Source organism: Schistocerca piceifrons, chromosome 5, assembly GCF_021461385.2.
Source record: "Schistocerca piceifrons isolate TAMUIC-IGC-003096 chromosome 5, iqSchPice1.1, whole genome shotgun sequence".
NCBI classification, from domain to species: Eukaryota; Metazoa; Arthropoda; class Insecta; order Orthoptera; family Acrididae; genus Schistocerca; species Schistocerca piceifrons.
In genome coordinates this window covers 479,236,179-479,254,231 of record NC_060142.1, presented here as the reverse complement: position 1 = coordinate 479,254,231, position 18,053 = coordinate 479,236,179, and the positions used below count along the sequence as shown (strand labels likewise).

At 38.5% G+C, this 18,053-nt stretch overlaps 1 protein-coding gene across 6 annotated transcripts in view; it reads left to right on the top strand.

Moving 5' to 3' along the window:
- Positions 1 to 18,053, top strand: part of LOC124798404 (putative methyltransferase DDB_G0268948) — a 132,300-nt gene that overhangs the window by 106,287 nt on the left and 7,960 nt on the right. For all 6 annotated transcript variants that reach the window (XM_047261797.1, XM_047261795.1, XM_047261792.1 and 3 more), the window contains exons 4-6: positions 2,993 to 3,203; positions 4,570 to 4,685; positions 4,760 to 4,900. In XM_047261797.1, the coding sequence (XP_047117753.1) occupies positions 2,993 to 3,203; positions 4,570 to 4,685; positions 4,760 to 4,900 (468 nt within the window). The remainder of the gene's footprint in view (positions 1 to 2,992; positions 3,204 to 4,569; positions 4,686 to 4,759; positions 4,901 to 18,053) is intronic.

Below are 18,053 nucleotides of genomic sequence, written 5' to 3'. Positions count from 1 at the left end.
TTTTATTCCTTCTCCATGGATTTTAATACCTACTCCGAATTTTTCTTTTGTTTCCTTTACTGCTTGCTCAATATACAGATTGAATAACATCAGGGAGAGGCTACAACCCTGTCTCACTCCCTTCCCAACTGCTGCTTCCCTTTCATGCCCTCGACTCTTATAACTGCCATCTGGTTTCTGTACAAATTGTAAATAGTCTTTCGCTCCCTGTATTATACCCCTGCCACCTTCAGAATTTGAAAGAGAGTATTCCAGTCAACATTGTCAAAAGCTTTCTCTAAGTCTACAAATGCTAGAAATGTAGGTCTGCCTTCCCTTAATCTATTTTCTAAGATAAGTCGTAGGGTCAGTATTGCCTCACGTGTTTCAACTCTTCTACGGAATCCAAACTGATCTTCCCTGAGGTCGGCTTCTACCAGCTTTTCCATTCATCTGTAAAGAATTCGCATTAGTATTTTGCATCTGTGACTTATTAAACTGATATTCATACATGTGGCTCTCTTTTCTCCAAAGATCTCTTTAATTTTTCTGACGGCAGTATCTATCTTACCCCTAGTGAGATAAGCCTCTACATCCTTACATTTGTCCTCTAGCCATCCCTGCTTAGCCATTTTTCACTTGCTGTCAATCTCATTTTTGAGATGTTTGTATTCCTTTTTGCCTGCTTCATTTACTTCATTTTTATATTTCCTCCTTTCATCAATTAAATTCAGTATTTCTTCTGTTACCCAAGGATTTCTACTAGCCCTCGTCTTTTTACCTACTTGATCCTCTGCTGCCTTCACTACTTCATCTCTCAGAGCTACCTATTCTTCTTCTACTGTATTTCTTTCCCCCATTCTTGTAAATTGTTTCCTTATGCTCTCCCTGAAACTTTGTACAACTTCTGGTTGAGTCAGTTTATCCAGGTCCCATCTCCTTAAATTCCCAACTTTTTGCAGTTTCTTCAGTTTTAATCTACAGTTCATAACCAATAGATTGTGGTCAGAGTCCACATCTGCCCCTGGAAATGTCTTACAATTTAAAACCTGGTTCCTAAATCTCTGTCTTACCATTATATAATCTATCTGATACCTTCTAGTATCTCCAGGATTCTTTCATGTATACAACCTTCTTTTATGATTCCTGAACCACGTGTTAGCTATGATTAAGTTATGCTCTGTGCAGAATTCTACCAGGCGGCTTCCTCTTTCATTTCTTACCCCTTATCCATATTCACCTACTATGTTTCCTTCTCTCCCTTTTCCTACTCTTGAATTCTAGTCACCCATGACTATTAAATTTTCGTCTCCCTTTACTACCTGAATAATTTCTTTAATCTCATCATACATTTCATCAATTTCTTCATCATCTGCAGAGCTAGTTGGCATATAAACTTGTGCTACTGTAGTAGGCATGGGCTTCGTGTCTATCTTGGCCACAACAATGCGTTCACTATGCTGTTTGTAGTAGCTTACCCCCACTCCTATTTTTTATTCATTATTAAACCTACTCCTGCATTACCCCTATTTGATTTTGTATTTATAACCCTGTATTCACCTGACCAAAAGTCTTGTTCCTCCTGCCACCAAACTTCACTAATTCCCACTATATCTAACATTAACCTATCCATTTCCCTTTTTAAATTTTCTAACCTACCTGCCCGATTAAGTGATCTGACATTCCATGCTCCGATCCGTAGCATGCCAGTGTTCTTTCTCCTGGTAACGACGTCCTCTTGAGTAGTCCCCGCCCAGAGATCCGAATGGGGGACTATTTTACCTCCGGAATATTTTACCCAAGAGGACGCCATCGTCATTTAACCATACAGTAAAGCTGCATGCCCTCAGGAAAAATTACGGCTGTAGTTTCCCCTTGCTTTCAGCCATTCGCAGTACCAGTGCAGCAAGGCCGTTTTGGTTAGTGTTACAAGGCCAGATCAGCCAATCATCCAGAGTGTTGCCCCTGCAACTACTGAAAAGGCTGCTGCTCCTCTTCAGGAACCACACGTTTGTATGGCCTCTCAACAGATAACCCTCTGTTGTGGTTGCACCTTCGGTACGGCCATCTGTATCGCTGAGGCACGCAAGCCTCCCCACCAATGGCAAGGTCCATGGTTCATGGACATCATTATAACTAATTCAGCAAATGATCCCTGCAACATGAAACTAGCTAACTAACTACATAACTCTTAATGTCACAATAACCTCTGCATATAAACATTACAAATTTTTAACATTTTCAGTTCTTTTAAAAACATTTAAAATTATTCCTTTCTTCATGTAAGTGGATTCAGCAGTACATATTTGGTTAAAAATTAAAATTGTATCCACTACACTATTGTATTGGCAGCAGCCACAAACAGTGGCACGACAGACAGGAAAACAGGATACATGAACACATATTGAACACCGATGGTGTGTGTCAAGTACACTCAGCAATAGTTGCTAAGTTGACCTCGTGTATGAAAGTCAGTTGTGCTAAGCACAGACAGTTTGAATGTATACTGTAAGAATAGAACAAAACTTTTATATATTTCACTGGAATTATTTTACAATTGTGTGATAAAGACGCAAGTATGTCATAGTCATTGTAATGAACTTCTGTGACCTTTACATATGGGATGCTAGAGAAATTCTGTATATTTCAATGTTTTATATTTATACTTTCACGAATGATGTATTTTTTGGACTAGGCCGTGTTTCAAAAATAAATGGACTCATTCTCATTCCAAACTAATTACCATTAAAGAATATATTTGCAACTGTGACAGGAAACTAAATAAAAAATGAAGTTGGCAGTCATTTATACCAACACAATGTTGGAGTTAGACAAATAAAATTATAATTATAATTGTTATTTCCTCCTGAAGTTTATTTTGATAGTACACAGCATTTCAATTTTCATTTCGGTTTTATGTTGCTGTAACCATTGTAGAATTTTGAAAGATTGTTTGTCTTAGTATTTAAAAAGTTGAAAGAGTCATATTTTAAAGTCCAATCCTTTTTTAAAGGGTGGGCTCAGCAGAGAAAATAACAAGTCCATCTGGTAGTGTTCAACTTGTAACAGCAGGACAGTCATGTCACTGGTTTGATATGAAAAGGTTTTATGCTGAAGTGGAGAGGCTCTTGGTACCTGGAGGAGTTCTAGCTATATATGGATACTTTTTGCCAAGACCACATTTCCCAGGAAAATCAGAAGACTTATGCAGTGTTGTAGACAAGGTGAGAGTTCTGTTATTTAGTGTTTCTGTCCTCGGTGCACACTGCACAGCAAAATGTATCAGTTTTTTGAAACCCTCTATTTGCCTCCCATTGGAATACATAAGGTTGAAATTTGGCTCAAAGGTGCCAATAACCTTCCCCTGTAAAGGTGAAAAGCATAGTGCCCCGTGATGTCACCCTCAGGCTCATGACAGTTAAAACACAGCTCAGAAGTTCATGTGAGGTGTATTCTGGCCAATGCCTTGTGGATATGTCACATGATGAAAAGGTTGTCACACTGGCTCTTGCCCACATTTCACTGCTTCTTGTGACACCTCTGCTACATAGGTCAGTACTGTGACACCCAGCATTGAAATCAAATAGTTTTTGTATGGGTGGTGAGGAAAACATTTCACACACACCACCTCTCAGAACTGGCACAAAAAGCCCTTAGGAGGTAGTATAAAAGTCAGTAAAACCACCCCTTTCCCTGGGATGTTGATTCCCACACATTTTGCAGTTGAAAATGACAATTTGCAATGCATTGAACAATGGGACAACATTCTTGATAACTTTTAACTTTGTTGAGAGTGCCTCCCCCCCCCCCCCCCCCCCCCCCCCTCCCCGGAAAATCCAACCCTGCTCTAAGGACAGCATGGGGTTATATTCCATTGAACATGATCTGACCTGTTGGAGTAAAGCGCAACTGCAGCATCCGGTCTGGTATTCAGGATGGAACTAGTAGGTTCTGTTCATAATCATTTGATGAAATTTGAATGTGATCTGAAGCAGCAATGGTTGCTTATGCTTTTTTGGCCCTCCTGTTTCACACCATCCTGTCGTATGATCACAGAGGGGTGCAACATTGACAAATGAATGAATAAAATGGCAAATGCCCCCTCTAAGACACCACAGCTTGACAATACCATCTGTGCCACCGACACACTTAAGCTGATCTTGTTAAAAATGTACCTGTCAAAAACTTTGACACTTATTCAACTGAGTGGTGCCTTGGAGTTGCTCTAGCTTCTGAGGACAGGCAACCCCATCTAAGGGTTATCGAAGGAGTAGCCTGCTAGTTCATTTAATCACATGACATCTCGCAAGGTATGACTTACTGCGACAAGAAATTACTCCCATTGAGCTAATCTCCTCCTTCCTGTGAATATTTTGATGAGGCTGTGACCATCTTACAATGAACTATATGAGAATGACTCACAACATCCTACTGCATTATGTTTTATTTTTATCTTGACAATATTCAACTAATTACTAATTAGTGTGAGTATTTCGAGAATGATGATGTATGAGAACAATTCTCAATACCCTATTGCATTACATAAAATTTTATTTTGGTCAATGTGAATTAAACTCTTATAATTTTCAGTTTTACAGTGATGTTCTGGGGAAATATGTACTTCCAGAGAGTAAGAAAGTATACATTGACAATTACAAAGGAGGTGATTTTATGCATTTTCCATTCACAAAACAACCAGTTATAAGGTGAATTTTTATCTAAGACTGTATGTGTTGTGTATAATATCCAACTGTTTTGTTAATGGCCTCTTTTTACTTAGGGATGAATCTGTCACGACTGAAATTGATGCTACTGTTGCTGATCTTGTGGGATATGTAAGCAGTTGGTCAGCATTTCAGAATTATGTGAAACTGGAAGGAAAGACCCAGGGAACAATGGTCCTTCAGAAATTTGAAAAAGAGTAAGTATTTAAATGTCGTAATGTCAATGTCTGTAAGTAAGTGAGCATAAACACGCATCCACACCTTGGTTTACAATGTCAGTTTGGTTTATAGGCATTATTATTCCATTTTCAACACCACTACTAAAAGTTGGAGTTAGTGATGCACACATATTTCCTGTTGCAGCTGTTATATATATTCAGAATATCTGAAGCTTTGTTACTGAATGTAACACTGAATTAACTTTTTTGACTGATTAGCACTCTGTGTGTACTGGAACAGGGCACACATGTGGGCTGTGGTCTTACTAACGGCTCTATTGAGGTATGTCTCATACTCCAAACCCAAAGCATCAACCAGCCAATGCCTTTCTCCTAGCCTTTCTCCGAAGACACCCAAACAGGAAAGAAGTCAACAATCAATTGCAATTCGGTGTGTACTAGATTGCAGATGAATTCAGCTGCAGTATAGCTGTCGTTAGTGCATATGAAGTGAATCATGTAGACCCAACAGGCTTGTAAGTGAACATGTAATAATACATGCATGTAGTAGCCTCTGGAGTCTGTATGACTCACTTCATATGCATCGATAACAGCACCTGATAGCTGAAATCTAGATCTGCAATCGGGTGCACACTGAATTGTGACTGATTGCTGACTTCTTCCTATCTGAATTACATCACAGCCACTGTGCGCAACATTTCTGATGGACTCCAGCCTAATCCAAAGACACTCTCCTGAACAAATATGGTTTTTCCTGAGTGGCTCTCTGGATAAAAGTGATGTGTCTAAAAGGGAAGGCTCTGGCCACAAGTCCTAGTCTAGTTCACAGTTTTCATTTGCTGGAGTTTATTGCTACTTCAGTTAATGTTACTCAGAAAAGTATAAACTTAATTGTGACTAGATGGAAAATTTTGATTGGTATGCAAGCATTTGTGAGAGAAAAAAATCATAGTTCACTTCTGAGCTTGAGAACCATGGGATACATAGACATATGAACCTGCAGTTATAGCAGCAATGCATTGAAGGTTTTTGTTCTTTTTCAGAGTAGAAAAGAAATTTACATGGATAGATTACAACACCCTTATAATGCTGTGGCATTTGTGATACAAAGGACTCAGAGGGTGATGAGGAAAGGAGGAGGACTCAGAAAAATACATCCTTTTCAGTTATGCCCACATTATAGTAAGGCAGTTGGTCATAAACACAAAGATATCGATATGCATTTTAAATTGTCACAAACTCACAACTTTGTACTATTTGGAAATGCTGTAGACAGTGGAACTGCAGAGACATAGAACAAAGAGGTAGAAAATAATAATACTCACAGAAAACAGATAACTGAAACCATGAATTATTAATAATACTGAAATTTTGTGATTAACATCATAATACTTTGATACATATGACAAGACGTAAAATTTATAGTAATGGAAAATGCATAAAATAAAAATGTGCTGTAAATGTACTACTAGCAGAATCTGCATACAGATGACAGAGGTAGTATAACTAGTCATAACAGTTACATCATCAAAACAATAACATTTCTTAAAGACTTATTAAGTAGTTTTCTGCAAATTGTCTCTGCCTTTACTTTAAGGAATCATACTCAGTTTCCTACATAAATGGCTGCATCAGAAATTATACATCTATCAAAATGACAGTGAAAAAATTGTTGACCAACAACAAAAATTCATGCCATTCTTTAACATTATACATGTTACAAGTTTGTAAATGAAATCCATCATGGAAAAGAAGGAGTTTTCACTTTGTTTGTGTTTTAAATGTAAGAAAGATTCAGTGATATTATCAAAATTCATGAGAGGGTTTTTTGCACCTCTTGAGTTCTGAAATAGTGTCAGGAGATGATGCTACCCTAGCTGCACTATGTTTTTGAAGATCCTTATATGTTAGTGTGCTGTCCAAAATTTGGATAACCTGCTGTGACGTAGCTGTAAAACCAATAGGCAATGGTTTGTCTGGCCATGATGCTCAAATGTCAACAGTAAAATATGCTGAGCAATTAGGTGCAGATCATAGAAGTAAACTATTGCATTTTAGAATCATAAACAATGACTTAATCATTGTGTTTAGAGAGAAATTACAGAAAGACAACTGGGGAGAAATTTATGAAGCAGACAGTGTAGATGGAAAATTTAACTCTTCCTTAAACATTCTTCTACACCACTCCCTAATTAAGATGACAAAATGCCATCAATGTTTGAAACTCTGCTACATCCATTATTGTAAAATCCTCAACTGTGTTATGCTCCAAAAATTAAACACTTTAAGAATGAAATGAAAACGATTTGTAATGGGAAACAAACAAAAATGGTAATCCAAATGAAACTGAGCTCTCAGAAAATAGCTCAAGCAGGATTGGTGATATGTTCAACAATTAGTTCCTCACAGTAGCAGCAAACATTGCACCCACTAATAAACAAACATTTATAGCTGCCATGCATTACTTGTGCAATCACTTGCATGCACCACCAACAGACTTTTGTTTCAAAAATACAAATCATAAGGAGATTACAAAATTCATTAAGCCACTAAAAAGTAGTAATTTTGGTCTATTGATTGCACTTCTAGATGAATCCTCAGATCTTGCATTGATTTGATTCGTTTGCTATTAAGTTATTTTTGTAATAACATGGGTATATTTCTTGACAAACATAAATATATCATAGTAACACCCATCTATAAAACTCTAGTTAAAGATCCAGTTCACTCCTGCCAATATTTTCCTACTTTTTTGATAAAGTTACATATGATAGATTACTGGGCATTTAAATACGTAGTACTTGTTAAGTGCTTCTCATTTAGGCTTTCTGAAATGATTCACCACAGAGAATGGAATACAAGACCTCAAAAGTGAAGTCCTTGTGTGAGAAAAACTATGATGTTGGTATATTTTGTGACCTTACCAAATCCTCTTATTGTGCTGATCACAAAATTCTACTTGCCAGTCTAAAGGGTTATGACATTAATGACATCCCTCTGTCATGGATTCAGCATTATCTCCATAATGGAAAGCAATGGGTCTCACTGACTGTGTCATGTCATAGCAGTGGAACTAACCTCAAAATGGGGGAACATAACAAGTGATGTCCCACAAGATTGGCACTGAGCTCACTCCTGTTTTTACCTACAGGGTGATCTTTCAATTACTTTTAAAGAGTGATTCAGAAACTATAATGTTTGCTGATGACAAGCTCAACCTTAGCAGGCACAGCTCAGATGAAAGCTGAACAAGCCTGCAAGTGATTCAGAGCAAGGATTCACCTTGCCTATTGTAGCAAAACACATACCATGACATCCAAAGTGAATAAATTCGCACCTATTTCTCATGACACATAGCATCTCATTGAGCAGCCTACACTGATGCATTTGACTGTTAGGTGGTGCAGTATTTTCTGCTGTGCTGATGTCTGCTTAATGCAGACTGGATTTTTCACAATGCTGCTGTACAGCTGCCGTGTTGCATAGAGCATATGTTCATGATGTCCACAGAGAAACTAATTATTTCTCAAGCTGTTTTGAGGAAACTGTTTGGTTAAAAAAAGGTGATTTCACATCTTGCAGTCTCCCATCCTCACATAATAAAATTATTTTTAAAGCTGAAAGTAGTCATATCTAGTTCCAGTTAAAACTAAATGGGTTTTATGTAGTGGACGTATGTTGTCCCATGCAACACTGAAAGCTGTGGATATAGACTATTGCATATTTACTTTTGCAATAGATATTTCATATTGTTGTCAGCAGTGAGAAATTTTTATTCACAAGACAATACCTACAAGGTGTTATTTGCAATAATATGTTAAAATCAGATTAAAGTAAGAATAAGTGCAAACATGTCTAATAATGTTCAGTAGTTGATGTGACAGGAACGAGTGGCTTTCTTTCTTTGAGTGATATTAATAGACAGGGACAAGTACAACTTTTTCTTTTATTGACTTTATTTATGCGAAACAAATTCAACTTTGGACTTAGTGATGAGAGAGAAATTTGAGGTGTCACAAGGTAATGACCAGTGATTCAGGATAATTCATATTCAATTTTTCAGTGTGATTAATGGCATTCTAAATAAAAAAAATAATGAAAGGCCATTCTGAAGTAAATATAAAAGTGTTTTTGATCCAGATGGACCTGAACACATGCCTTTAGTAATAGTAGCTTTGTAAAGATATGTCATGCACCTACCTACTTGTTTTTCTGCATATGTCTTCAACATTAATTGATAAATTTTTTAGCTTACCCCAGCTGTTTTTCATATGAGGCATAAACATCTTTCCTATGAGTGATTACATCTTTCTACTTCTTCTTCTTCTTCTACTACTACTACTACTACTACTGCTTCTATTACAATTAATAATGTTATTTCTTCCATCCATAGAGTATTTCATTCCTAGCATTTCAATTTTTCTCGTCAGCTGTAGGCCTATGTGTTTTTGTGGACATCTAGGATCTTGAAATGTTGAGTCAGCATATTTTTCTGTCTTCAGCATGTTCACTACTGTATTTATTTTCACTTACTGTCGCTTTTCAGAAATAAGTAGTACTGGCATTTTTCACTGTGGCAAAGCATACATTGGCAGCCACTCATGATCACAACTGACTGCAGGGTATATTTTGCTGGTTCAAAAATCCTCATGTTCTGGTGCCACTGCAATAAATTGCACTCTTGCATAAGTCACCTGGTGAAACTGAACACTTGGGTTGTAATACCACACAAACTCCATTATATGATTTCAAATAAACATTAATGACCTGTTAGCACCAGAATTAGACTGTAATAATCATACACTAAATGAAAAACCTTGTGTAAAATTCCTTGGAATCTAGTATAACAAGTTAAAATGGAGCTGACACATCAATAAACCAATTAAGAGGCTGGGTTCAGCATGTTTCACCCTTAGAAGCATATCTCATTGTGCTGATTTAAAGAGATGATGGCCAACTAATTTTGCATATTTTCACTTCTTGCTGATACATGAAATTATGTTCTGGGGAAGTGTGCCTAAAGTAAATAGACTGTCAAATTAGCAGAAGTGAGCAGGAAGAATATTATGTAAAGTAAATAAATGTACATCTTGCAGAATCCTTTTAAGCATCTTGGAATTATTAGACTCACTTTCCAATACATTTACTCCTTAATGGTTTTTGCTGTAGACAATAAAAATCAGTTGTAATTAATAACTGAGCATAATCAGAATGCAATACAAAATAATTTCCACACAGACTCTGCATCCTTGTGTTGGGTTGAGATCAGAGTTATTTTCTCCAGGAGGTAGATAATTCATCAAGCTCCCAACTGATATAAAGCGAGAAACTGGTAATCCTTGTCAATTCAAAATAAAATTAAAAATATATTTCACTAGCAAGTCTTTCTATGAATTATCTTAATATCTAGGTTGAAAGATATAACAGTACTGTTAGCTATATGGCAAAAACTAGCAATGGTAATTTATTGTTAATACCGTATAAAGATTACGTTTATAGGTTTCGCTTATCTTCCATTAATGTATACATTGACTTGTTCTGCATCCATGAAGGTTTTCCTTCTCAGTGAGATGTATGGAACATAATAAATGAATGTAGTCCATAAAAAGAAAGGAACCACCAAGGCTCCATGACCTTTCCAGATTCACATAGATTATAATGCTGGAATGTTGCATCACCTTAAGTCATAGTGAATAGCTCAGAAGACCAATGATGCCTCGTCAACAAATACTTGAGCAAAGCCCCACTTATCAATCATTGATAAAATCTTCATGATCTGGACTCAGGGCCAAGACTTCCTCACTCCTCCGCAATCTCAACATCTTCTTCCAATCAGCTTCACCCAGTTGTCTACAACCCAATGTGTCACCTGCCTGGACATTGACCACCATCTTCCTGATGGCTCCATCCACACCTCTGTTCATGTTAAAACTCACTAACCACCAACAATACCTGCATTTGGACAGCTCTTATCCCTCCCACAACAAAAATCGCTCCCATATAGCCTGGTCACCTGCGGATGGTATATCTGCAATTAAGAGAACTGCCTTGCCCAACATGCTGAAGGTCTCACAACACCTTCACAGACAGGCACTACCTTCCAAACCCAGTCCACAGAAAGAGTTTCCATGCTATATCCTACACACCCCTAATCCTCACACCATCCCCAAGGATCAGCTACAAAGCAGCACCTTCCTCATCACCCATTGTCGTCCTGGACTGGAACAACTGAACCATATCCTTCCCCAGCACTTTGTTTATCAATTATCTTGGCTGGAAATGAGGGACATCCCACACAAGACCATTCTCACCCCTCCTAAAATGGTATTCCATCACCCACCTGACCTACACAACATGCTGATCCCTCCCTATTCCACCCCCATTCCCAGTCCCTTGTCACAAGGATCATACCCCTGTGGAAGACCCAGATGCAAGACCTGCCCAATCCACCCACCCAGAACTTCCTACTCCAGTCCTGCCTCAGGGTTATCCTACCACAGCCATGCTGCAATAACTATACAGCTTTTTACATCAGTATGACAACCAACTGGCTGTGCACCAGAATGAATGCCCACTGCCAAAGTATGACCAAGAACAAAGTTGACACCCAGTGGCACAATGTGCACCTGAACACAACAGGTTGGATTTCATTGGCTACTTCACAAGCTAGGTCATCTGGATCCTTCCCTCCACAACAACCACCTTTCCTGAACTACAAGGATGGGAGTTATTCTTGCAACACATTCTTCACTCTTGTAACCCTTCTGGCCTCAGTCTCCTTAACCCACTGCCCCCCACACCCTCCACCCAACACTTTCCTCTTCCTCTGTCCTTTCAACCTCTCCCAATTCACATCTCCACATCATTTGCATTGAGCACTGCTCCCCACTGGCTCTGGAACCCATGCATCACATGTCTAGCCCATGCACTGGCCACTTCTCCCTCCTGCATTCCTAGCTAGAAAACCTGCTGCCTCTCTACGAGCCACTAGCTACCCACCCCTCACCCCTTATCCCTCTCCTCTACCTACCCCACCTGACACAATCTGCAGCCCACTTTAGTCCACTATGTCTGTTGATGGTTCAGTGCTTCTGATGTTTGGTGAGTGGTCGCCTATACTCCTAAATTATAAAAGATTATGTGACTTTTCTGTTTTAGTTATATCCACATATATTATAAAAATACATGTACATGTGTATTCACCATGGTCCATTGATAGTGACTGGGCCAAATATCTCATGGAATAAGCATCAAACAAAAAAACTACAAAGAACAAAACTCGTCTAGCTTGAAGGGGGAAACCAGATGGTGCTATGTTTGGCCCACTAGATGGCGCTGTCATAGGTCAAACGGTTATCAACTGCGTTTTTAAATAGGAACCCCCATTTTTTATTACATGTTCATGTAGTACGTAAAGAAATATGAATGTTTTAGTTGGGCCACTTTTTTCGCTTTGTGATAGATGGCGCTGTAATAGTCACAAACGTCTAAGTACGTGGTATCATGTAACATTCCGCCAGTGTGGACGGTATTTGCTTCGTGATACGTTACCTGTGTTAAAATGGACTGTTTACCAATTGTGGAAAAGGTCGATATCGTGTTGATGTACGGCTATTGTGATCAAAATGCCCAACGGGCGTGTGCTGTGTATGCTGCTCGGTACCCTGCAGCTGGATAGTTAAGTTATTTAAGGAAACAGGAAGTGTTCAGCCACATGTGAAACGTCAACCATGACCTACAACAAATGATGATGCTTAAGTAGGTGTTTTGGCTGCTGTCACAGCTAATCCGCACATCAGTAGCAGACAAATTGTGCGAGAATCGGGAATCTCAGAAATGTCGGTGTTGAGAATGCTACATCAACATCGATTGCACCCGTACTATATTTCTATGCACCAGAAATTGCATGGCGATGACTTTGAACGTCATGTACAGTTCTGCCACTGGGCACAAGAGAAATTACGGGACAATTACAAATTTTTTGCACGCGTTCTATTTAGTGACAAAGCGTCATTCACCAATAGTGGTAACGTAAACCAGCATAATAGCACTATTGGGCAACGGAAAATCCACTATGGCTGCAACAAGTGGAACATCAGTGACCTTGGCGGGTTAATGTATGGTGCAGCATTATGGGAGGAAGGATAATTGGCCCCCATTTTATCAATGGCAATCTAAATGGTGCAATGTATGCTGATTTCCTACATAATGTTCTACTGATGTTACTACTGCATGACACAATGGCAATTGTCAATGCATGTGTGAACATTACGGGAGGCGAACTACTTGCTGTTGAGAGGAATGTCATTACACGTATTGCCAAATGCATTGAAGTTGACAGACAACATTTTGAGCATTTATTGCATTAATGTGGTATTTACAGGTAATCACACTGTAACAGCATGCGTTCTCAGAAATGATAAATTCATGCGTTCTCAGAAATGATAAATTCAGAAAGGTACATGTATCACATTGGAACAACCGAAATAAAATGTTCAAATGTACCTACGTTCTGTATTTTAATTTCAAAAACCTGCCTGTTAGCAACTGTTCATCTAAAATTGTGAGCCGTATGTTCGTGAATATTACAGCACCATCTATCACAAAGCGAAAAAAGTGGTTCAACTAAAACATTCATATTTCTTTACATACTACATGAATATGTAGTAAAATATGGGGGTTCCTATTTAAAAAAACACAGTTGATATCCGTTTGACCTATGGCAGCGCCATCTAGCAGGCCAACCATAGCGCCATCTGATTTCCCCCTTCAAGCTAGACAAGTTTCGTTCTTTGTAGTTTTTTTGTTTGACACTTATTTCATGAGATATTTGGCCTGGTCACGATCAATGAACCACCCTGTATATGTTACCCATCTCCTTCTAAACCACTAGACTGATTTCAACCAAATTTGGTACACATGTCACTTACTGTCTGAAAAGAGTTGCTGTGGGGGGGGTAAGAACTACCTTTCTATCAGAGATGTGAGCGTATAAAAGCGATATAGCACATGACATGCAAATAGCCATACTTCATTCATTCAGTATTTGAGAATGAGAGAACTCAATGATTTACAAAAAACTCTACACAAAATTTCAAACCTGTATGAAACTTTTTCTCATTGACAAGCCTCACAAAACGATGAAAGGAAAAAAGTTATTGCTTACTACATTCTCGCTCTTCATGCAGTAAAGCTGCCACATGAAATCATAAATACTGAGCTGCTTGAAAGTAAAACTGCAGAGCAAAATACACTAGAGATATTGGTGAAAGTTGTGTACAAATACATGTGAAATTGTTTAAATATATGTAAAATAGATTTGATATGTATGTATGTGGCCAAAACCATGGGTATAAAGCTGCTGAAATGATTCACCCCAATTTGCTACACATATTACTCACAGTTACAATATGGAAAGAAATACTGTGCTGGTAAAAACCACTAGCCTCCTGTTGGAGTGGGAGTGAGAGTGATAACATGGAGATAGAAAGGGGGGGGGGGGGGGGGGATGGACAGACACGGACAGACAGAGAGGAGGAAGAATGAGATGGACAAAGATAGAAGGAGGAGGAGACAGAAAGATAGAAGGGAAGGAGAAACATGCAGAATAAGAAAAGATATGTCTAAAAACAAAGATGATGTAACTTACCAAACGAAAGTGTTGGTATGTTGATAGACACAAACAAACACAAACACACACACAAAATTCAAGCTTTCGTAACCCACAGTTGCTTCATCAGGAAAGAGGGAAGGAGAGGGAAAGACGAAAGGATGTGGGTTTTAAGGGAGAGGGTAAGCAGTCATTCCAATCCCGGGAGTGGAAAGACTTACCCTAGGGGGAAAAAAGGACAGGTATACACTCGCACACACACACATATCCATCCGCACATATATATTGGTATATATATTGGTATCTTCCTAACTTTGCTAGGAGCTTGAGATATTATTTTCTCAGATTCATTGAATTTATGGCTCTAGATCCTGTGTAAACTGTAAGTGGGTAATTGTATTTTAGTTATATTTGTTCCCTAGGAAGCATCTGTGCAACTCAGTACAGAAAGAAAATCAGTGTCAGTTGTACTATCATCTGTATTTTATTGCAGATATAGATTTCGGCTAACAGCAGAGTTGCCATCAGTGCTATAAATACAAAATAACACAGGAATCAGACCTTGAAAAGCACACTAACTAAGAACGATGTCCTAGTTGTTCAGAATACCAACTGCACAATTACTAATTATTATAGGTAGTCATGGAGACTCAGCATTGTTATAATGACACACTTTACATTATAACTTTGGATGTACAAGCATCAATCAAACTAAGGCTGCTGTTTACAGACCCACACAGTGAACCTCAGTTTATGCTTTGGTGGCCAGCCAACACCCCCTATTTCCATTACTCATATATAAAAAAATGGGTTACGATTTTATATATAAGAATAATATGAATGAGATTTTCACTCTGCAGCAGAGTGTGTGCTGGTATGAAACTTCCTGGCAGATTAAAACTGTGTGCCAGACCGAGACTCGAACTCGGGACCTTTGCATTTCATGTGTAAGTGCTCAACCAACTGAGCTACCCAGGCATGACTCGCGCCCCGTCCTCAGAGCCTTACTTTCTACCAGTACCTCACCTCCTACTTTCCAAACTTTACAGAAGCTCTTCTGCGAACCATGGAGGACTAGCACTCTTGAAAGAAAGGATATTGCGGGGACATGGCTTAGCCACAGCCTAGGGGATGTTTCCAGAATGAGATTTTCACTCTGCAGCGGAGTGTGCGCTGATATGAGACTTTCTGGCAGATTAAAACTGTGTGCCGGACCGAGACTCGAACTTGGGACCTTTGCCTTCTGTGGGCAAGTGCTCAATCAACTGAGGTACCCAGGCATGACTCACTATCCGTCCTCACAGCTTTACTTCCACCAGTACCTCACCTCCTACCTTCCAAATTTTACAGAAGCTCTCCTGTGAACCATGCAGGACTAGCACTCCTGAAAGAAAGAATATTGTGGAGACATGGCTTAGCCACAGCCTAGGGGATGTTTGCAGAATGAGATTTTCACTCTGCTCAGTTGTTTGAGCACTTGCCCACGAAAGGTAAAGGTCCCAAGTTTGAGTCATGGTCCGGGACACAGTTTTAATCTGCCAGGAAGTTTCAAGAATAACATGAATTCAAAATAACTGTAGTGTAAAGTAAAAGTTTTATGAGGAGGCATTAAAATAAGCATTGCCACAAATATTGCTATATATTGAGTTCATTATCGTGAAGTACATTAATATGTAGTAATACTTTGCATGAGTATACCTTAAAATACTAGAACATAAGTAACAAGCTGGTGTAGAAATTAAAGTGTCCATACTTTTTTTATAACCTAAAAACATATAATATAATCACCAATCAAATGTATGTAGACACAGCATAATGAAATTTTAAAATCATTGTCACAGCTGCCAAGCAGAAGTGGAATACAATAAAGTGTTTATAGTATACTTGTTAGCATATTTCAGAGAATATAAGTAGCATACAATAATGTTAAAAACAACATTACAAAGCATACAATCTATAAATACTGAAAAATGACTTAGATTTTAATTATAAAGTTTCTACTTATATGGTACACAATCAAAATGTTATTACATAGGGATGAGTCCACTAGGTTGAATGCATATCTCCTGGTTTGCCACCATGCCTTCTATCTGGAAGATGGTTTTCAAAAAGCTCCCAAAAATGGGCACTTCTCATTGTGACTTGCTCATTCAGTGAAATGATCTAAGGAGAACTTTGAAGGTTAAAAATCTCCACCTCCTCAAGCAAATCTAAAAATGCACCCTTCTTACTTCTGTGAAGCTATTTCGATTGTTAGGTCAGATCTGGAACACTTTCTCCACTATCAGTCAGGTGGGGAGCAAAATTAAATTTATCTGCCATGTCCCTTCTGTCCAGCACCACATGCTACTTGAATCTGGCCTCAAGCCATCTCCCAGTTCAGCCCACATAACAGGCATTACAGTCTGAACACTCCAATCTGTATACACCTTATTAGTGAAAAATATTAGTTTTTTGTATATTAAGTGATAGTAACTGACCAAGACTATTCACAGTACTAAAAGATACTGTAACTTTACACATCCTCAAAAATGATGACGCTCATGTACTACAGTACCATAGCAAGGCAACATAACAAATGTATATCCTTGTCTTTTACTGTGTTATTTGCAGCAGGTGTTGTGTTCCATTTTATTGTAAATATTAGTTACATAATTCAGTGTGTAATTATTAGCCTTTGCAGTGTAATTGGTAACATTTAACTCCATCTTTGATAAAGACAGAAGCTCAAGTAATGAATTGAAATTTGTACCAAGGTCGAGACTTGAACCCTGGTCTCCTGCTTACTAGACAGATGTGCTACCCACCACACCACCATGGCACTGTGTGTGCCACAGCTGCATGGGCTACCCTAGTCCAGTGCCCTCCATAACACTAACTTCAGTTCATGCCTTCAGCCCGTTTTCTCTTTTTAAATTGCCAGAAATTTATTGAAGATAAAGTTGAGACTCAAATGTCTCCAGGAAAATATAATTCCATCAGATGAATAAATCAGCTACACCTAAGGTACAGGAAGGTTTTCCCATTATGTATGAGGCGTGGGTGCTATTCTAATATCAGAGAGCCTCAGCAGTACTGACGAAAAGAAGTGGAAAATGGCCCCAAGGCATGAACTGAAGTTAGCATTAGGGAGGGCAGTGGATTAGGATAGTCCTTGCTGCTGTGGTAGCCACAGTACCATGGTGGTGTAGTGGTTAGCACATCCACCTATGGAAAATAATTCATTTTTAGCATTCAAGACAGCAGGTCAGTATTACATAATATACAAAAAACAAAAATTTTTTACCAATCAGGTGTATACAGATGGAGCATTCAGATAAAATATAACTTTTGCTGCCCACCTGACTGACAGCGAAAAGTGCGTTCAAGATCTGATCTCACAACTGAAATAGCTTCATAGAGGTGAGAAGGGGATATTTTTAGATTTGCTTGAAGAGGTGGAGATTTTTAACCTTCAAAGTTCTCCTTAGATCATCTCACTGAATGAATAAGTGGCAATGAAAAGCACCCTTTTTTGGGAGCTTTTTGAAAGCCATCTTCCTAATAGAAGGCATGGTGGTG